The sequence below is a fragment of the Dendropsophus ebraccatus genome, chromosome 15 (genome assembly GCF_027789765.1).
Source record: "Dendropsophus ebraccatus isolate aDenEbr1 chromosome 15, aDenEbr1.pat, whole genome shotgun sequence".
In the NCBI taxonomy this organism is placed as follows: Eukaryota; Metazoa; Chordata; class Amphibia; order Anura; family Hylidae; genus Dendropsophus; species Dendropsophus ebraccatus.
The window spans coordinates 69,611,024-69,633,697 of record NC_091468.1 but is presented as its reverse complement, the minus strand read 5'-3'; the positions used below and the strand labels follow the sequence as shown (position 1 = coordinate 69,633,697).

General features: G+C 42.0%; 1 protein-coding gene across 1 annotated transcript in view; it reads left to right on the top strand.

Annotated features, from left to right (window-relative positions):
* KIF26B (kinesin family member 26B) overlaps positions 1-22,674 on the top strand; it is a 236,632-nt gene that overhangs the window by 98,689 nt on the left and 115,269 nt on the right. The window contains exon 4 of the mRNA XM_069954389.1: positions 22,436-22,602. Coding sequence (XP_069810490.1) covers positions 22,436-22,602 — 167 coding nt within the window. The remainder of the gene's footprint in view (positions 1-22,435; positions 22,603-22,674) is intronic.

The following is a 22,674-nucleotide window of genomic DNA, read 5'->3' as shown; positions in this document are numbered from 1 at the left end:
TGTCCTGTACAGTATATAGAGATGTTCTGTAATGTCCTGTACAGTATATAGTGCTGCTCTGTAATGTCCTGTACAGTATATATAGTGCTGTTCTGTACAGTCCTGTACAGTATATATAGTGCTGCTCTGTAATGTACAGTATATATAGTGCTGCTCTGTAATGTCCTGTAGAGTATATAGTGCTGCTCTGTAATGTCCTGTACAGTATATAGTGCTGCTCTGTAATGTCCTGTACAGTATATAATGCTGCTCTGTAATGTCCTGTACAGTATATAGTGCTGCTCTGTAATGTCCTGTACAGTATATAGTGCTGCTCTGTACTGTACTGTAGTGATTATACTGAGCACTTATCAGTGTAATAAATGAGTATTGTAGGTAATTATTGGTGGCTGCTGGAACCACCAAACCAATTAATTACATTTACATTATTTCCTATGGGAAGACACTGCTTGGTTCTCAAACTGCCTTCCGGAACCAATTAAGTTCGAGAACCGAGGTACCACTGTATCCACATGAAAGGTCATAAAATAAAGACTGACAAGATGGTGAAGGTTGGAATAGCTTCACATTCAGCAAAAGATTCTACATCTGTCATTGTGGGGTGATTTTTGTCTTGTACGGTATAACAAGTGTTTATATCTGGATCTAAGTGTTTTTGAAATCAGTTTCTTTGTGCATTTGAGTCTATGTCGGATCTTGCGGCCTCCTCTAACATCCCATTGTCAGGCGGATTGTTAATTCCCAGTGATGCGGGCCAGACTGCATGGCTCCTGGTGTGGGCATGCTCCACTCCTGAAATGTGTGACTTTCCATCTTCCCAGACTTCTCAGAAATGGTTGAGTGCCCTGAAAACTAACCCCTTGTGTCTTCTGAATAAGTATCTGTGTCCGTGTGTAATGTTATACAATAGATAGGTGAAGAAACAGGAAAGGTTCAAATAAAGGGGTTTCCAGGCCTCCAAAAATACACAGCCGTATACCTAGCCATAAGGAGTACAGAACTTACTAATAATCAGTATAGATGGGGCGATTATCGATTTGTTCAAGCTAATAATCGTCTGGTATAATAGGACATGTTGAAAGGTCGTGATCAGACAACATGAAGGATCCTGTCGATAACTTAAATGGATTGCCCAAACAATCCAAGGATCATTTGGACGGTTCCTCCCATTGCTCCCCACTTATCTGTGTGTGTAATAGCACAGGCGGTGAGTGGCAAATAAAGGGGAAGCGAGCGCTAAGCTGACTGGTCGGCGCTCGCTTTCCCCGGATTATTGGGCCATTTATTAAAGTGACTCTGTACCCACAATCTGACCCCCCCAAACCACTTGTACCTTCGAATAGCTGCTTTAATCCAAGATTTGTCCTTGGGTCCGTTCTGCAGGTGATACAGTTATAGTGATAAAAACAACTTTTGAACTGGCAGCCCCCGTGCCCTTTGGCCGTGGCTTAGTTTGTGTAAGCATTAGGCTAGCACAACCTCTCCGTCCCTCCTCCCCGCCCTCTTCATCATTTTTCCTATTCCTCTGCAGTAAAAACTACACGGGTGCCGTAACAATCCAGCCCGTGTGCTGGGCTGACACAGCTGATGAATAGGAGGCAATCTGCCTGGAGCATTCCTAATGATGAGGAGGGCGGGGAGGAGGGACAGAGAGGTTGTGCCAGCCTAATGCATACACAATGTAAGCCACGGCCAAAGGGCACGAGGCTGCCAGTTTAAAAGTTGTTTTTTATGACATTAACTGCATCACCTACCAAATGGACCCCAGGACAGATCTTGGATTAAAAGCCACTATCTGAAGGTACAAGCAGTTTGGGGGGATCAGATTGTGGGTACAGAGTCACTTTAAGGGCCTTTTACACGGGCTGATTATAGTTCCTAGAAACGCTCCTGCAGCCGATAATCATGTTAAAGTGACATCGATCAACTGAGGAGTAGATATCAAAATGTATTTTTATCAGCCGCACATCTTCCTGTGTAAGGAGAGGCGTAGCCGAAAGGGAAGGAAACGGACAGCACAAGCAGCACTGATGGTAAGTGTATAGTGTGATCTGCAAACTGAGAGTACGGATATATCTCTTTGCTGTCAGTTTACATGGCTGCACGAATGATACAAGGATCGATTGTGTAGCCCAGCCACTCAATGTGTCGTTCCTTGTTAAGGCACTGCCAATGAACGCCAACCTTGCCTATTGGCACTCATTTACAGCAGTCCTCGGTCAACAAATCTTTAAATGTAAAAGAACCTTTAGGGCCCTATGACACGTCCTGATATTAGGAGCAAGCGAGCACCAGTCTGTCAGGTCAGCGCTTGCTTGCTCTTTGTTCTCCTCTCACTCTCTGCACTATTACACTCACCGACAGTGAGTGGGTAAGAGCAGGGGGTGCCGAGGGAAGCTTCGGGAGGGGCAGGCCATGCGGCTGTATCAGCTTGTACTTTTAGGCTGGGTTCACACTACGTATATTTCAGTCAGTATTGCGGTCCTCATATTGCAACCAAAACCAGGAGCGGATTAAAAACACAGGCTCTGTTCACACAATGTTGAAATTGAGTGGATGGCCGCCATTTAACGGCAAATATTTGATGTTATTTTAAAACAACGGCTGTTATATTGAAATAATGGCCGTTATTTACTGTTATATGGCGGCCATCCACTCAATTTCACCATTGTGTGGACAGAGCCTTTCTGTGTTTTTAATCCACTCCTGGTTTTGGTTGCTATACTGACTGAAATATACGTAGTGTGAACGCAGCCTTAAACTGTTAGGAGCTTCTTACATCGTAATTAATTATGATGCTGGGAGCTCCCAGGTCCAGTCTGCAGAACACAGTCCACGCATGGATGGAATTCTCTGGACCACTCCGTAAATGACCACTAAATACTAAGTTAGTGATAAATGTATGACCCCGAGGTTGGGACGTTGCTGGGGCTCCGCTGATCCCTACAACATTTTCTTTAATTTTTGATTCTAGTTTGAGATGAAAATAAAGCTAAAGATTTATACATTTTGTGGCCTACAAATCCTTTTCCTTGCCCGGGACATTGACTTGCTTGGATGGAGCAGCCGGTAATCAGATATACAGTTTCCACCGAGTCATAAGGCGTCAGCTGACCTCATCCCCGCCAAGGAATCAGTCAGATTTTTGTATCACAGTAAATTAGCTAATTACGTCTCAAACGTGTTATCCCTGTTTTATCCGACCTCCAAAAGGGATCAGGAGGGGGAAGTGGAACTCATTGTAAATTCAAGACTTTTTCGTTACATTTTAGGTTTTAATTAGTTTAGCCTGATTTGATCCCGTGTGACATTTTGTTCATGCTTCATGAAAAGAATAATGACGTGAATATTTTCCCTCGGGATACAGTGGAGTCCGGGCGGGAGGTTTGCAGAGATGCTTTTGTTAGGTTAAAGGAGTAAGTTAATCTTATAACTAGTTAAATCACGTGTCACAGAGAAGAAAGTTAAAGGAGAAGTCCCACGGAAGTACAAAAACTGCAGGCAGGCCGGTGGGGGCAGGAAAATAATACAGATCTGAACTCACCCGCACATTCTGCTTCATCCAAACCCAAACTCTCTGTATTTGATTACCAGTGGCTGCACAAGTTTGATGCAGCCCTTGGGAGCCCTGGAAAGCATGGATACAGCCAATGTCCATGTATCCATGTTTTCCAGGCAGCTTTAAGGCTGCATTCATCTTCTTCAGCCACCGGTAATCAAATGCAGAGAGTTTGGGCTCATCTCATCTATAGCAATCACCCTTCCTGGCTCAAAATGATACCCCCCTATACTCAGATACCCCCAAGACTTATGATAGAGTACAATGTACTCAATGGAGAGAAACAATAGACATGGCCGCACATCCAAACTGCTTATGAATGACCACCTACTTCTCAGGAACATTTACTACTAACAATCAGGAGTTAGTTACATTTTGATGAAAAGGCGTAAGCCCCCAAGCCTCGCCAGGATTCTTTATGTGTGGGTCTCTAAGTTAAAAATGGTGCAGCCTTGTGCTGCGACCACCACCACAACAACTGTGCCACGGGAGGGAGCAGGCCCAGTGCTGCCAGACATCGCCTTTGGGCCACTCCACCCGCAGACACAATGTCGCCACAGCAATGGCTGCTGCAATGGGGAGTAAGTGGTGTATTCTCCCCAGCCTGACACAGTGCTTTCTGCTGCCACCTCTGTCCATGTCAGGAACTGTCTAGAGCAGGAGAGGTTTTCTATGAGTATTTGCTACTGCTCTGCTACTTCTATGGAAAAAAAAAAATCTCCAGTCTTCCAGTACTTATCAGCTGCTGTATGTCCTGCAGGAAGTGGTGTATTCTCTCCAGCCTGGAGAGCAGGAGAGGTTTTCTATGGGGATTTGCTGCTGCTCTGGACAGTTCCTGACATGGACAGAGGTGGCAGCAGAGAGCACTGTGTCAGACTGGAGAGAATACACCACTTCCTGCAGGACATACAGCAGCTAATAAGTACTGGAAGACTTGAAAGTTTAAATAGAAGTAGATTTCAAATTTATATAACTTTCTGAAACCAGTTCATTTGAAAGAAAAATGTATTCACCGGAGTACCCCTTTAATTTACGTTACCCATAAATAATGATTTATATCCATCTTTACTAGAGATGAGCGAACCTGGAGCAGCTGGAGTCCATCCGAACCCGAACTTTCGGCATTTGATTAGCGGTGGCTGCTGAAGTTGGATAAAGCCCTAAGGCTATGTGGAAAACATGGATATAGTCACTGGCTGTATCCATGTTTTCCAGACAACCTTAGAGCTTTATCCAAGTTCAGCAGCCCCCGCTAATCAAATGCCGAACGTTCGGGTTCGGATCGACTCAAACCCGAACTTGGTTCGCTCATCTCTAATCTTTAGCTAAAAGTATCCTGGAGGGCCTGGAGAAAGCATCAAAAACTCTTCCTGCCCCAACTTTCCTTGTCTCTCCTCATATAGCCTGAGCTGACCTTGATGAATTGAACTTGACGCTTCAGAAATTCATCCCAGCGTACTGACAGAGGAGTTGCTGACTCGGTATACCTCAGGAATTCTTCTTGTCTGCCTTCATCTTCTTGCTTTGTATTCAGTGTAATTCTATCGTGAAAACAAAGAAGATTTCAAATGCGTTTTGTCAAATGTTTCTCAAGTTTTCGGCGTCTTGGCATTGTTCTGTACCCTATAACTGACAAGGACTGTGAGGAAGAACACTTTTAAGTGGCAAGTGTGCTATTTATTCCATACTTATACTTGGTTGCTTGGGTGGCTCCTTAGCTTGTCTGCCCATCATTCTGTATATTCCCCCAATACTACTTGTGTCTACATTATTTTCGAGATGTGAGGTTCTGCCGGTCCATTAGAATGTCTGCCATGTCAGTACATGAATGGCGGTCACCCATCAAAGCTACATTACAGAATGTTTTTAGAAATTTTAATTAGAAAGGAATCGCTCTAAGACCCAATTGACATCATGTTTTGGCCGTTTACCACCAATGGAGGATTCAATGTATTCCACTGTAAAGATGGGACTGCTTCCAGTAAAAGAAGGCCTAGGGATATAACAATATATGCGTAGTCCGTGTATGGAAACTGTACCTTTATGGACAGCTACACCATCAGCTCCTCCCCAGGGCGGCCATCTTCTGCTTCTAGGGTGGTGGTTCTGCTGCACATTTTAGGGTTATTGCAGCGTTTAAAAATATTCATACATTGCTGGGACTGTACAAAAGTAGCAAAAAAAAAAAGCTATACTTACCTACCCCTAGTCCCCCACTGGGCCTGCTGGCCAATCACTACCTGAGGTAGGACACTGTTGCGAACAGTGATTGGTTGAGCAAGCAGGTCCTGCTCTGAGTTCTTGTCTAAGAGGTAGGCAGAGGACAGGAGCAGCCGGGCACCAGAAGGAGCCAAATGGTAGTTGCAATAGGTACTGCACAAGACTGGGATAGGTAAGTATAGATTTTTTCTTTTCTACAACAATGTATGATTTTTTTTTAAAATGCCTTTAAAGTGTGTCTGGTGGCTGTCAGTAGAACCACCACTCCAGAGGGAACTCAGGGGAAGGGATGGATGACTGATTTTTTTTTTTTAGGCTGGAAAGACCCTGCAATGCAAAGTATGTGTCAGGTGGCTGTCAACAGCATAGAGGAGGTAAGATAGGAAGTCCCCTGCATTTCTTCCTGGAAAATCTTCTACTGATTCCTTACATCTTAAGTAATTGTCCTGGGAGATAGCTGTGTTGGAGTCGATATCAGTAGATGGAAGCGGACCACACATGGACACTAAAGAGATTATAATAAAGGATCGGACGGGACCTGAAGACTGTCAATCAAGATCAAGAAGGCGTGGATGGACTGCAGGGACTTCATGAATACAGTGGACTCATCTCCAAGTCTCTATGGACATCAGACTCATCTCTACTCATTTTAATATTGAGCGGGACAAGAAGAATCACTGATTTCTCCGGCAGTGAGAGCGTCACCGGGACCAAGATGGCAAGTATGATCAGCATAATGAGCGTGAAGAAAAGAATCTGCAATTCTGTGACCATAATGGCATCCAGAACGTCACCAGGACCAGGATGGTAAGTATGATCAGCATAATGAGCATGAAGAAAAGAATTGGCAATTCTGTGACCAGAATGGCATCCAGAATGTCACCAGGATGGTAAGTATGATCAGCATAATGAGCGTGAAGAAAAGAATAGGAAATTCTGTGACCAAAATGGCATCCAGAACGTCACCAGGACCAGGATGGTAAGTATGATCAGCATAATGAGCGTGAAGAAAAGAATTGGCAATTCTGTGACTAGAATGGCATCCAGAGTGTCACCAGGATGGTAAGTATGATCAGCATAATGATCGTGAAGAAAAGATTTGGCAATTCTGTGACCAAAATGGCATCCAGAACGTCACCAGGAGCAGGATGGTAAGTATGTAAGACATTATTACAGGTTATATACAGCTTTATCTTTGGCTATCCAGGCATGATAGGAGTTGCAGTTTCGCAACAGCTGAAGAGCCAAGGTTCCCTACCCCTGATCTATGGTATTGTATGGTATGGTATGGTATGGTATGGTATAGTAAAGCTAGACATGTGTTCGACGTCTATAGAAATGGTTCTTACTGTATTCCGGGCAAGGATTGGCTCAGTAATCATTCCCTTGCAGTTTCCTGCCCCCAGAACTCTTACATGTTATACTTTTCTAATCTTCCTGAAATAAAGGTGAGGATTGGATTCTATAAGGGAGATGTGCGGAGGGGATGAGGGGCGTCTTGTCAGCACTCACCGCCGCCGAATAAACCACATAAACACCTCAGATTTCACACAACGTAGACTCAGGTGCTGAGCGACACTTTTCTACATGCTAGGGATTTTTTCCCCCTTCGCCTGAGGAAATGAACTAATTTCTAAATCCTGACAGGAAGGAAGACGTCTTCACTTTTCACAGTTTACCTGTTCTCTTCCTTTTCTTAGATATGTTTTTCTTCACCGCTAATCCTTGATTGATTTGCCCTGCAACCTATTTGAAATAAAATCACAACTGTTCCCTGAAGCTTGTGGGAAGTATAAGCCGCTTTTACAGAATAACAGATGTAATGCCGACATAGCGTATGTCTTGGCGGATTTTTATTTTATTTATTTTTTACTATAAAATAAGGCTATGCATTCTTTTGCGTTTTTTTTTTTTATACACTGTATAGTAACATATATACTTTTCTTTTAATAATGTGATGGCCTGTGGGTGATGTTTTCCACCATGTTTAAAGCTGGCAATGGTGTGGGGATGCCGGTGGTGCACAGTGCTGGTCTATTTCCAGCGTTGGGGGTGGGATCAATGCAATATCTATGTATTGCATTGATTGATGTTGTCAGCACTCTATTGCTTCAGGCTGTTGAAGGCAGCCTGAAGCAGTTGCCGATCAGTCTTGACAGTAGCATTTAAATGGTCAAATAGCTGTCACAAATGATTGGTAGCAGCCGACGATGGCACGGTACTTTATGATGTAACCCCTTTCTGCCAAAAAAACAAATCAGTACCAAAAAGCGCCAGATATTTGTAATTTACTTCAATTTAAAAATATCTCACGTTTTCCAGTACTTATCAGCTGCTGTATGTCCTGCAGGAAGTGGTGTATTCTCTCCAGTCTGACACAGTGCTCTCTGCTGCCACCTCTGTCCATGTCAGAAACTGTCCAGAGCAGCAGCAAATCCCCATGGAAAACCTCTCCTGCTCTGGACAGTTCCTGACATGGACAGGGGTGGCAGCAGAAAGCACTGTGTTGGACTGGAGAGAATACACAATTTCCTGCAGGGCATACAGCAGCTGAAAAGTACTGGAAGAATTGAGGTTTTTTTTTTTAATAGACGTAAATTACAAATCTCTGGCACTTTCTGGAACCAGTTGATTTGAAAGGAAAAAAAAAAGGTAAATAACCCCTTTAAGCAATTAAAGGCTGTGGACAACTTTACACTTCTGGTTGTTATTGTGGATTTGTTTCCTGAATTCCAAATGAAGCAACTTTGTAAATATTCTTCATTAGAAACCCAGATCAATCCGTCAGATGGACTTTTCTTCTCGCTCTGTGTGGGAGATAACAGCAGGGAGATGATGTGAGTGCTCCGAACATGTAAAGCAACCTTTAGCCATTTATACCTTTTTAACTCTTGCTGTGCTGTTCCATCCAGATCTGTAAGTTATACTAAACTGGATAGGTTTTTTCCCATGGCTTCCTCTGGGTACTGTATTCTTGTGTACAGATGGCATATGTTGGAGGAATCTTTCATGTTTCCAGGCATTTCCTGACGCTTACTTCTGACATACGTTGGAGTTGAGGTGTGAATAGACCTTGACACCATTTTTTGTCTGACATAAATGATGTGACTGATGCACAACAAAATGCAGATATGGAAGAGTCCAACAGATGTGCTGTAAAAACTTTGTGCCAAAGAAACGGCATGCACTTATTTAGTAGAAGCCGAGCACTGACCATCAGATCACAGAACAAGGCCGGGATCACTCAGTATCTAGAGCAATAACCCTCACAGACCATCCGTACACGACAAGTCATTCAGAAACAGCCTATATCTCATGGTATGGTCCCTCTTACCTGGGTATAACGGCAGTAGGGAGGGATGAATCAGTAGGTGAACCTATTTCATCATTCTGCTAAACTTGACCCTGACAGATATTCTCTAAAAATTGTATAATTTTGGACTTCTGCCACTTCTCTGTCCTCCCCCTCTCTTCTGAGACCAAAGTCACATACATTCTATCTCTTCTGTTGCCAGGCAAACTGTAACACCTCATCTGTTAGCCCGCCCACCACTGACATCACACCAATCAGTGAACCCCTGGCCAAGGGGCGGGGAAACAACAGAATAGTGACAGTCTCCTGAGCAGTATAAGGGAAAGGAAATGCAGTTGTTTGATCTCCTTCTTTCTGATGTATCAATGTAGATAGGCTGTACTTTTGTACGAAAATATGTCTCCCTGCCTTTTATGGGATCCTGTCCGGAGTGTATACACATAGTATACGCTCCTGCTGTGATACAAGATACTACAAGATAGGGTGGATACTTGGCAGTTGGCTTTGTGGTGCACTTCATGCTGGGAGATGTAGTTTCCCGGCCGGCGCCATCTTGGATATAGACCGTCTTTTAGAAAAATGGTGAGTAAGAGCAGTTCAGTTTGGGAGCGTTTAATTTGTTTTTTTTTAGCTTTTGGGTGAAATACCCCTTGAATTAGGCTAAATAGTCTCATCTCTTTAATACAATTAGATGATTAGATGAATGTCAATGAGGCATAACAGGGTGAAGGCTACACAACATGCATCGGTGGGTCGCTCATGTCTGAGGTAAGTACCAGCTTGAACAAATATTCGCTCTGCCCTAGAATTATTCTGTTAGCATAGCGATATGGGAAACGTTGTGTTCTCGAGTTCTAAAAGCCACTCAGTTCTTACATAAAGATATTCAGCCTCAATTTCCTTGAGATGAAGTGATTGAATGCGGCATGATAATTCCCCCTCTAAGCCTCTGCCTGCACTCTCTCCTATTCCCACACAATGACCTCATTACCTGTCTATGAGAAGCTACTTACTAAATATCAAAACACATGGATTCTGATTGGATAATGCCCTGATTTCCGTGTCTGACAGCACGACCTGCGACAGGTTGTGCAAATGATGTCTTTTCAGTGTTTCTCAATAAGTAATGCACATTTATGGTCTGTGATTGAAATGTGAGCGAGACTAAATTAGAACTGATTACTGACGAAGAAGCTGCCATTCAGAAAACGCGAGATGGTGTATGTCTGGGAGGATCTGTCATACTACAGGAGAAGGGTAAGGGGAGCTCCAAAGATTCTCTCCCTTTTCTATTAACTAAATTTACCGTCTTAAAGGGTTACTTTGGTGAAAAAAATTTCAGTCTTCCCGGCCTTATCAGCTGCCATATGTCCTGCAGGAAGTGGTGTATTCTTTCCAGTCTGACACAGTGCTCTCTGCTGCCACCTCTGTCCATGTCAGGAACTGTCCAGAACTGGAGAGGTTTTCTATAGGGATTTGCTGCTGCTGTGGTGGATTGGATTCTGCCTAAAGAAATATATATATATACCTCAGTTCCCGAACACCTCGGTGTTCAAACAAAATTTCCTGGTATCCAAACAAAATCTGGGGAGATCACTGTTGTTCAACTGACAGTTATTGAGGTGTTTGAGAACACCAAGGTTATAGGAGCGGGGATTCCCTTCATAATGAAGGGAATCCCCGATCTAAACGTGAGTTCCCAACAGCAAAGACAGAGAGAGAGTCTGGAGCGGGCGGTTTGCTGCACCCCCCTTGCTTCTCCCCGGTGCAGGGAAGAGCTCCTCCAGCCTACTCCAGTTCCCTGGACCCTTCTTCAGGCGGCTGGTGCTGAAGCATGGCTGCCCGTTGTTCAAACATTGCCTGTTATGAGAGGAATCTCTGCTCTTTTACAGTAAGTAGTGGTGCAAGATCGATCTCTACTTACTGATTTAAATACAATTAACCAATTAAATACATTTACATTGTTACCTATGGGAACACACAGCTCTGGTATGGAACAGCCTCCCAGACATGATTAAGTTTGGGTACTGAGGTTTTAATATAAATATATATATATATATATATATATATATATATATATATATATATATATATATATATATATATTCCTTACCATTTAGTTCACCATATTTTCCATCTACTAATTGAACCAATCTGTGAATCTTTGCGCTTTCCGTGACAAAGTGGCGTTGTCGAGCGCCGCAGAAAGTGCTTACCAGCTGTGTAGCCCTAAAAATTAGTTTTTTAATTGTGGAAATTAATTCTCTTTGCTGCCTTTGGCATGGCGTCCCCCCCCCTCACAGGTGACTATCCTCCTGTGTATTGCGGGATTTACCACTATTTGTATACTGCTGTAATTGCTCACGTTCTGATAATAGAGAAGGGAAATCCAATTCCCTCTGGATGATTTCAGCCCATCAGCAGACAAATGGGGCTTTATAAGCGCTTGTTTCTCCCGTATTATTAGCAGAGGACAGGCTGACTGAGCAATGGTCGCTATTGATTACTCTGCCATTGACCTTGTCCATTGTGAGCACTCCAAGATGGCAAACAGAATAAATATTTCTTGACCACCACATAATTACAATACAGAAACATGAGGTTAAAGGGGCACTCCAGCAAAAAAATATTTTTCTTTAAAATCAACAGGTTTTAGAATGTTATATAGATTTGTAATTTACTTCTATGTATAGATTATAAGTCATACTTTTTAGCTGCTGTATGTCCTGCAGGAAGTGGTGTATTCTCTCCAGTCTGACACAGTGCTCTCTCCATGTCAGGAACTGTCCAAAGTATTGGCAAATCCTCATAGAAAACCTCTCCTGCTCTGGACAGTTCCTGACATGGACAGAGGTGGCAGCAGAGAGCACAGTGTCAGACTGGAAAGAATTTTCTTACATGAGCTGCAGCATGCACACCTCTTCTCTCCCTGTCTTGATTGGGGGGGGGGGGGTAGGGTATGACCAGGAAGCGGCAGCTGGATTGGAGAGCGGGGCTGCATGATCTGGGACCCGGCGCTGGAACCTGGAAGGTAAGTGACCAGCGGCCTCTATTTTCAGCCCTTCTCCAGCCATACTCTAAATATAACCCCCGCCCGGAGTACTCCTTTAAGGCTCATCTCACCTTAATGGTTAGTTGCATTTATTTAGTAACTTTGTTGTATATTTAATATATTGAATAAATTGGAGCCTCCAGCATCTCTCGGTAGTAGCTGAATGTATCTTATAACTGCAAATAGCTGAATAATAAATCCCTTAGACTCTTCCTATGGTTGGCTGTATTTAATTTAATAACCTTTTAAACCCAGATATTTAACCAGCGAGATGGATATTAAAGGTCATAGAAATGTTTGTAACAGGACGTAGATGTTTCCGTGTCGGTAATCGGTGCTGATGGAGCCCGGTACAATGGCGTCTTCGCATTGAATCTCTCACATCCCGCGCAGCTATTTTTACTATTACATTGAAGAGGCAGAGACAAAAGTTTAGAATAATAGAGAAAGCCGAGGTAGACTTATAATTAGTTAGAAGTGTAGTCAGGCAATTTCCTTTATTACATTGCCTTTCCTTTATATGAATATTTATGTTGTACTTGAAAACACCATTTATCTGGGAGCTCCTCGGGGGGATCCTCTGTATTGGAGCTGAGAACGAATCCCCCCAGCTCCCTGCACTGTGCGAGCCGCTCGGAAATAAATGGGATTTCAGCCCAAGAAGAAACCAAGGACTACACAGCTCATTCAGGAGAGCATTAGCATTGATTAGCTTCCCTTTGCTGCTGCTCCGAATGACGGATATTGTGCAGGTAGCTCATATATACATACATATATATATCACCGACAGCCGCTCTAAGAATATCCTGGGGTCTCAGTGAGGTGACGGCTATGTAAGTGGAAGATAGACACAAATATTTGTATCAAACTGCATTGATTTATAATGTATATGTGATATATTCTACAACCGGAGAATTGATACTGCTATGGTGTATATACTGTATATTATACATAAATAATTTGTTAGAAGAAATCTGCAGCTGGTATTTTCGAGGACACATTAGTATGGGTTTTTCCTGATTTATTAGTTTTTGTAGGATGAATGGCGATCTGTGGATATTCCTACTTTATAGACTTGGATATTTTCTGGTGCATATGGTGAATATACTTTTCTGACAAAAATTGTTTTAGGCTGAGGCTGAACTTTCCAGTTCTAGATTCAGGACAAGAAATGAGCAATCTTCAAACTCACTTGGGTTCGTCATAACCCAAGTGTGCAGCATTCGAATAGCGGCGGCTGCTGAAGTTGGATGCAGACCTATGGAGTCCTGAAAAACACGGATAAAGCCTATGGTGAATGGGTTTATCATTGTTTTCCAGGCCTTAGGGCTGGACCTGGATACAAGTAAGCATAGCTGTTATATAGCAGCCTTCAGGAGACTGGACCTGGATACAGTAAGTATAGCTGTTATATAGCTGCCTTTAAGGAGACTGGACCTGGATACAGTAAGTAAAGCTGTTATATAGCAGCCTTCAGGAGACTGGACCTGGATACAGTAAGTATAGCTGTTATATAGCAGCCTTCAGGAGACTGGGCCTGTATACAGTAAGTATAGCTGGTATATAGCAGCCTTCAGGTGACTGGACCTGGATACAGTAAGTATAGCTGTTATATAGCTGCCTTCAGGAGACTGGACCTGGATACAGTAAGTATAGCTGTTATATAGCTGCCTTCAGGAGACTGGACCTGGATACAGTAAGTATAGCTGTTATATAGCTGCCTTCAGGAGACTGATCCTGGATACAAGTAAGTATAGCTGTTATATAGCTGCCTTCAGGAGACTGGACCTGGATACAGTAAGTATAGCTGTTATATAGCTGCCTTCAGGAGACTGGACATGGATACAGTAAGTATAGCTGTTATATAGCAGCCTTCAGGAGACTGGACCTGGATACAGTAAGTATAGCTGTTATATAGCTGCCTTCAGGAGACTGGACCTGGATACAGTAAGTATAGCTGTTATATAGCGGCCTTCAGGAGACTGGACCTGGATACAGTAAGTATAGCTGTTATATAGCAGCCTTCAGGTGACTGGACCTGGATACAGTAAGTATAGCTGTTATATAGCTGCCGTCAAGAGACTGGACCTGGATGCAGTAAGTATAGCTGTTATATACCAGCCTTCAGGAGACTGGACCTGGATACAGTAAGTTTAGCTGTTATATAGCAGCCTTCAGGAGACTGGACCTGGATACAGTAAGTATAGCTGTTATATAGCAGCCTTCAGGTGACTGGACCTGGATACAGTAAGTATAGCTGTTATATAGCTGCCTTCAGGAGACTGGACCTGGATACAGTAAGTATAGCTGTTATATAGCTGCCTTCAGGAGACTGGACCTGGATACCGTAAGTATAGCTGTTATATAGCTGCCTTTAGGAGACTGGACCTGGATACAGTAAGTATAGCTGTTATATAGCAGCCTTCAGGAGACTGGACCTGGATACAGTAAGTATAGCTGTAATATAGCAGCCTTCAGGAGACTGGACCTGGATACAGTAAGTATAGCTGTTATATAGCAGCCTTCAGGAGACTGGACCTGGATACAGTAAGTATAGCTGTTATATAGCTGCCTTCAGGAGAGTGGACCTGGATACAGTAAGTACAGCTGTTATATAGCAGCCTTCAGGAGACTGGACCGGGATACAGTAAGTATAGCTGTTCTATATCAGTCTTCAGGAGACTGGACCTGGATACAGTAAGTATAGCTCTGTTATATAGCTGCCTTCAGGAGACTGGGCCTGGATACAGTAAGTATAGCTGTTATATAGCAGGAGACTGGACCTGGATACAGTAAGTATAGCTGTTATATAGCTGCCTTCAGGAGACTGGACCTGGATACAGTAAGTATAGCTGTTATATAGCTGCCTTCAGGAGACTGGGCCTGGATACAGTAAGTATAGCTGTTATATAGCTGCCTTCAGGGGACTGGACCTGGATACAGTAAGTATAGCTGTTATATAGCTGCCTTCAGGAGACTGGACCGGGATACAGTAAGTATAGCTGTTATATAGCTGCCTTCAGGAGAGTGGACCTGGATACAGTAAGTATAGATGTTATATAGCAGCCTTCAGGAGACTGGACCGGGATACAGTAAGTATAGCTGTTCTATATCAGTCTTCAGGAGACTGGACCTGGATACAGTAAGTATAGCTCTGTTATATAGCAGCCTTCAGGAGACGGCCTGGATACAGTAAGTATAGCTGTTATATAGAAGCCTTCAGGAGACTGGGCCTGGATACAGTAAGTATAGCTGTTATATAGAAGCCTTCAGGAGACTGCACCTGGATACAGTAAGTAAAGCTTTGTTACAAAGCATGAGAGCTAAAAAATAATGACTGTAAATTGTAAAATGCTGTATATCTCACCTACTGTTTAGATTTTGTAAGTTCTAATGACAGGGACACTAATAAAATTCTAGCATTTTTTCATTTGTGCCTATTATAGTAAATGATTTGGATAATGAGGAAGAATTTGTGAAGAGAAAGCTGCGGGTTCCATTGTTCTATCTCCTTACTGTATAAATTATCAGTTCTCTGACACTTGTCTGTGCTTTATGGTCTGGAAATATAACGTTGATGTCATTGTATCTTTCATCTGTACTGTCAGTGATGATTTCACAGGTGTTGCCAGATACTGATCCGCTCATCGTATGCATGGTTGCCATTCTTCATGCTTAAATGCATTGTGATTAGGATCATTTTAAATGAGTTGAAACACACATTCATTCCGGTTCCTTCTGTGGTTTTATCCCCTATGGGCAATATTATTATATTAGAGTTAATTAATATGTATAAATGTTGAATACGTGTTTTATTTTTGTTATTTTTCTTATTTTTGTTTCTTTTTTTTACATAATGTCCTGCTTTTTTGTAATTCAGAGTTGCCTTCTATAAGCTGGTCTCATAGGTTTTCATTCTTTGCTCTTGGGCAGTCTCCGGCTAGGGCCACAAGGTATATTTGGCACAATCTCAGATTTATATTGCACAATCACTTCATCGTCCTGTTTGCAGCTCAGTTATTACCAAAAATTTAAATCTGCAGGAAATTTTGCATGACTTTGCCATCCTAGACTCTAGTGTAAGTGGTGCAGTAATTGGCTGTGTTCCCACAATGTTTTTTTCTTGTCCTTTTAAATTTTTTAAAAATTATGTCTATTATTTTGAGGTTTGGCCACCCGTTAGTGCAATGAGGGCTGTTGGACTAATCGTCCTTTGTCTTTAATTGAAAATTCCATTGGATTCAATAGTAAAAAAGACGGTGAAAGGACGGTGAAGGAAGAAGAACTGTGTGTGATCAACTAAAAAATAACATCCACTGTTTGCAAACGACGTCCGAAATTACTGCCATGAAGATTATTTAATGTCCGCCTCAAAAGATGTCCGTTGTTTAATACACCGCGTGCAAATGGCGGACGTTATTCCATAGACTTCAGTGAAATTCATTTAAGTCAATTAAAATGACGCAATGCAGGCTTTTTTCCTTTTTTTTTTTTTTTTTTTTTTACTTAGTGTGAACATAGCTTTTTACAGTCATACGAAAGTTAATGGGATTTTCAAGACCCATCTATTTGCACCGCACAACTTTCATGTTGACATCTACGTAGGCTGTAAATCTGCAGCATTTATGGAAATGTACAGAAATGTCACGGGCATCAAAGCTTATTTCATCCCTTTATTTTAAAGGGGTGGAATCTGGTAAATTTACAACCAAAGCCATTAGACCTATGTGGATTATGTTGTGGATTCACCACAGTACAGCTCCTGAGCTTCTATTAACAATCTGTATGGCTGGGGGGTTCTGTCTGTAATGATAGTAGCAGGCGCAGAAGAAAGAACCGGAAGCATCACACTGGGCCCTCAGTCCTGCTGTGTCAAGCTTCATATTTTATAACAGCCAGTTGTAATCTGTGATTTAAATAATTCTAGATTATCAGCCCCTTTGACGTTAATACATGTTGGATTTCAGGTCCGTCTTTCCACCATGCTGCTAATACTAGCAGAGCTTTTCCCTGCACTGATCTCCCCTTCTTTGGCTCATGACGGATCTCTTCTCCCTCTTGTGCTGACACTGATAATAAGCAATGCAATACTTTCTTTCCCCTGCAGAATTTTCTGTTGGTGCTCGGTATTCTCTCTACACTCATACACAATCCAATATGGCAAATTTTGCCATAAGGAATCATTGAAATGCAGACAAGTTGTTCCACACTCCTAAAAATAATGATTTTTTAAATCTGAATAGAGTATAGCAATTAGCATGTGGAATATAATATATAGTAAGTGCATAAGAATGACAAAACAGTAGCAGTTTGTATGTATCAGTGTTTATAGCTGAGTGTGAGTGCAGGCACATTATAGCAGCAGTGTGTATAGCTGAGTGTGAGTGCAGGCACATTATAGCAGCAGTGTGTATAGCTGAGTGTGAGTGCAGGCACATTACAGCAGGAATGGAGAGGATGGGAAACACAAGGGCTGACAGAGACTGCTGGAAGGAATGAGCAGGGCATAGGGTGAGCACAGTATAGCAGCACTGTCTGTCCAGGGAGAGAGGGTCCCCTAATGCAAGCCCCAACCTGATTTTAAAGGTGAGGGAGACTTCCTTGGTCCGAGTACAGGGCTGGAGACACCACTATGCAGACCATGCCCCTCCCCCACTCCCACTCCAACCCAGTACAGGAAACTCTTAAGCCAAAGCAATGCTCTTAATCTAAGTTAACCAAATTCCAGGCGTTTTACAAGTTATGTACTCGTCCCATCTAATGCAGTATGTAAACATATTAGGGCTGCATCAATTGTTGCTTCTACTTTTTGGTTTTCCAAAGACAAAATACTAAAAAATTCTATAATTTCTTCCGAAGAATTTCTTTGCTTTTTCTTATCTGACTTTTTTTTTTTTAATAAAGAATCAAAACCGGATATTTCAGAGTATCGTGCACTTACCAAACTCAAATAAAAAATTTGATAGTTTGTTTTATTATAATATTTTATTATTTTTTTCTGCATTGGGAAGTGAGTGAAGGGTGAGCCCTATATCAACATCAGACAAAAAAAATATTTTTGGCCAGATAAGGCTGGGTTCACACTGGGTTTCTGCAGTGCGTTTGTGTGCATCCGTTCTTCTTTTGACTTCCATTATAAATAAAAAAAAGGTTAAAAAAAACGGATCAAAGTGTATCCTTTTTTTGCTCCGCTACATTTTTGTGTACGCTTTTTGATCCCTTTTTTTATAATGGAAGTCAATGGAAAAACAGATGAAAATGGATGCACACAAATACATCTGTTGATTCATCCATTTTGTCATCCTTTTTTTTTTTTGCATGAAAAAAACAAATAGCAAAAAACGCAGCGTCAATCCAGCCTAATATACAAAATAAAAAAAATTATTGCCTCCTCATATGTGCTGAATTTTGATGTCAGGTTTCCATATTTTTCTCTTTTTTTTAAATTTCGCAAAACTTGTAAACAAAATTTTAGAATGTTAAACATTTTTAAACTGACCTGCATTGATTGACATGTTATTTATGTTCTCTTTGTGTTAATTAGCGGCCATATAGCTAGATGGAAAGGGTTAAAGTGACACGTACTGTGTGGGCATTTGCTGGAGAGGTTCATGTTTCTCCATGCCTTTAGGGCAGATTGTTTTCTGGATCATTAATGCCCTTTACATGGCCCACATGCTGACACAGCCCAGTAGTTTCTCTCCCCACAACACAAAACAACACTAGAAAAAGGTCACTGACCTGTAAGATCAATGCTTGTGATATTAAAGCAACCGAGACTTGTTCTGCCTCCTGGGAAGGAAGCGAAGATGGAGAGATAATAAGAGATGGTGGAAGAAGTGTTAATGGCAAATAGGAATAAGTAAATCTTTATGGGGCAAATGTGTAACAGTTGTCTAGTTGGCTTTATTCACACTACTTTTGGCTTTTTTGCATTTATGACACAGAATCGCATACCTAATATTAGGAGGAAAAATGCATTATTACACTTTTTTTTTTTTTTTTTTTTTTAAGTAAAGAGGAACTCTGGCTAAATCTAAAAATCCTGGGGGTGGTGGGTGGTTGGAATAAAGAAGTCATACTTACCCTTCCCCATGTCCCTGCAACACAGTGTCACCACTCACAGGCCCCGCCGGCCTCCTGCAGCTCCCGATTCGGTGATTTCACTTCCAGGGTCAGTGACTGGGGTGGGTACATAGATGACTATGCACGAAGCCAGGAGAAACTGAAACCCGGAGGCCAACAGAGACTGGTGACCCCCTGCCTACCCTGGATTTTTAGATTTGGCTGGAGTTCTCCTTTAAGTGGACCATAACTGAGTGTTAGAGATTCTGCACAATTTTCTTTGTGGACGGCCATTATTTAACACTAAAAGATGTACGTTTTTTAATAATGATTGTTGCAAATAATGACAATGTTTTTTTTTTTTTTTTAAAGGTGATGGGGGGGGTGGGGGTTGTTGAGTGGGGGGAAGACATAAAAATCTCAACTCACCTCTCCCTGTGCATATTCAGCGCTGGATCACTGCTCTGGGACCCCTGGCTTGCTTATAGACCTCAACCAAGGATGATGTCACAACCCAGTTGGTTGGTTGACAGGGCGCTCAGCCAGTCAGTGACTTCGGTGGGATGCCCCTGCAGTCACTGATTGGCTGAGCGGCCAGTCCATCAGCCGGGATGGGCAATTTCCCCCAAGTCATCACAACTCAAGGGAAAATTGTCATGCCTTGGATGTCAGGCATGGGGAGAGGTAAGTAAGGACTGCATATTATGTTCCCCTCCACCACTGCCTTTAAAAATAAAAAATTTAAATACAAAAAAGGACTCGGCCAGACTTCTCCTTTAAAGATAGTTATCAAAAGACGTCCATATTTGGTGTTAAATGGCATTAAAAAAATGTTTAAAAAAATTTACATTGTTTGAACATATATGTTGGCTCTACTCTGAATATATGTCTTGTTTTGGTCTTGCATAAAAACCTCCAACGCCAACAAATCACGGATCAAAGGGCGCAGGTCCAGGAAGAAAGGATAAAATAACATATAAAATATATTTATTGAGACTCAACGCGTTTCGGAACCGCACCGTTTCCTTTCTCAAGAGTCATAATGTTCTACAGCAGGATCATGGTAGTAACTAGAATGGAGTCACTCCGTTACTTATGATCGTAATTGCGATAGGTTTTTCTTCGCTATTTATTCGCTATTGCGAATATCTATTGCGAACGACCGAATGATGTCTTATTCAATGCAAACGTTTTGCGAACGAGGAACGATAAAAATAGGTTCAGGTCTTATAAAGCGATCAACGATTTCTCGTTCAGTCGTTAATCGTTAACTGCATTTCAACCGAACAATTATCGTTTAGATTCGAACGATTTAACGATAATCTGAACGATAATCGTCCGGTGGAATAGGGCCCTTAGTCACAATGCTGGCAGGTAGGCCCTGACATCCAGCAGGCGTGAATCAGTGTTACATATCAAGTCAATACTGAATTACCAGCAGGATCAAGCAGCTGGAGCCGTAATCTCCGGAGAAAGAGCAGCGCCACGACTCTAATAATGAAGTCATTATTGTTTCAGGACTCGTCTCCTACCAGACTGATGCATTACACTTTTTCATCTAAAAAGGTTTAAAAGGTTTTAGACTTACTCTATCTCTAAAGGAAAGAAACACATTGTATGTATGCCAATAAAGCTGATAACCACATGTAAGCAGGACTGCTCTCTCCGGCCACGTGACCCCCCCAGTCATCTGCTAATTCTGAAGATAATTACATTTTAATCACTAGGTGGTCAGGTTGTCAATAGAGGTAATATAATACGGAGCGCGGGTATAAGTCATTAATCTGCAATATTGGATTCCGCGTTCATTCTAGTGACATCACATCATTGACCGTCTTATAGGAGCGAAACAAAAACAATGTACGTCCGCAAAAAAGACTTCGAGGATATTTCCAGGACTGAATTAGCAAATGTGGAAATTAACCGTTCGCTGTGTAGTGTAAATAATAAATCAGCCCATAGAGATGTGGACTGGTAGTTTACATTGGGAGGTTTGGTTTGTGAACGTTCATGTTATTATTAGTGAGGAATGAGTCATTATGCTGGAGATATACTGAGCATATAGGCCTGAAGCTTAGAAACAAACCTACACAGAGTGCGAAGCTTATAAAGTCACCTACAAAGAAGATTGTTAGCGTCTCCTAATAGATTAAAGGGGTAGCTTAGCAAAAAAAATCTTTCAAATCAACTGGTGTCAGAAAGTGCTAGGGATTTGTAATTTACTTCTTTTTAAAAATCTCCAGTCTTCCAGTACTTATCAGCTGCTGGATGTCCTGCAGGAAGTGGTGTATTCTCTCCAGTCTGACACAGTGCTCTCTGCTGCCACCTCTGTCCATGTCAGGAACTGTCTAGAGTAGTAGCAAATCCCCATAGAAAACCTCTCCTGCTCTGGACAGTTCCAGACATGGACAGAGGTGGCAGCAGAGAGCACTGTGTCGGACTGGAGAGAATACACCACTTCCTGCAAGACATCCAGCAGCTGATAAGTACTGGAAGACTGGAGATTTTTTAATATAAGTAAATTACAAATCTATATAAATTTATGACCCGAGTTAATTGAAAAGAACTACTACTCTAGTACTACTCTTTTTGGTTGTTCATCTGACATTTTTCTCATTACATATAATACAGTGTATTTACATCAACATTATAGCTGTATATACACCACCCAGACCACTGCTTTTAGAGCAGAGTGGTGGTGTGTAGACAATGAGCTGTCAACAATAAGAGGAAGAAAGTAACCTATCAGGAGGCAATTTAGCAAAAATATTTAACTTGACGAGCCCTACAAGCTTAGCTCTGATAGTTGAGATGAGAGTACCCCTTTAAGTTTGTAAAAAAAATAACACAAAATGCTAAACGCAGACACACGTTTTCTTTAGCAGGAATAAAAAAAATGGGAGAAATATGTCACAGAGTGGCTGAAAGTCTGAAAGTATGCCCAAACTATGGCAGGCTACATATTGTCACGGAAGCAAAAAGAAAACAACAAAACAATACAAATGGGGGTAAAAATTCTGTCAAAAAGCATTGTTTGTCCTGCATGTTATATTGACCTATTAACCTCACGTCTGGCTGCACTGATATTATATGAGTGTTTATAGGTCAGAAAGGAATATGTGCAGGTACTAGATTTCATGTTTCTAGAAACGACCGCTTTCATACAAGAACGTGGAATATACACGTCCATTTCATTTCTCAGATTTTTCTCTTTTTTCGGTTGCAGATCTCTCAGCTGATCACAGAGAGTGGCAGGGAAGGGCTCACCGAGGCGGCTCTGAACCGCTACAATGCTGATAAACCCTCCATATACAGCTTCCCGCCATCACACACCACATACGTGGCCAGTGAAACATCCACAGGAACCTCAGTGGCCGCCTCCTTCTTTGCCAGGTAAGTTTGTATACAGTGTTTTTACCACTTAGTACAGTTCCGTAGTGATACATTATAACAGAAGCAAAAAAG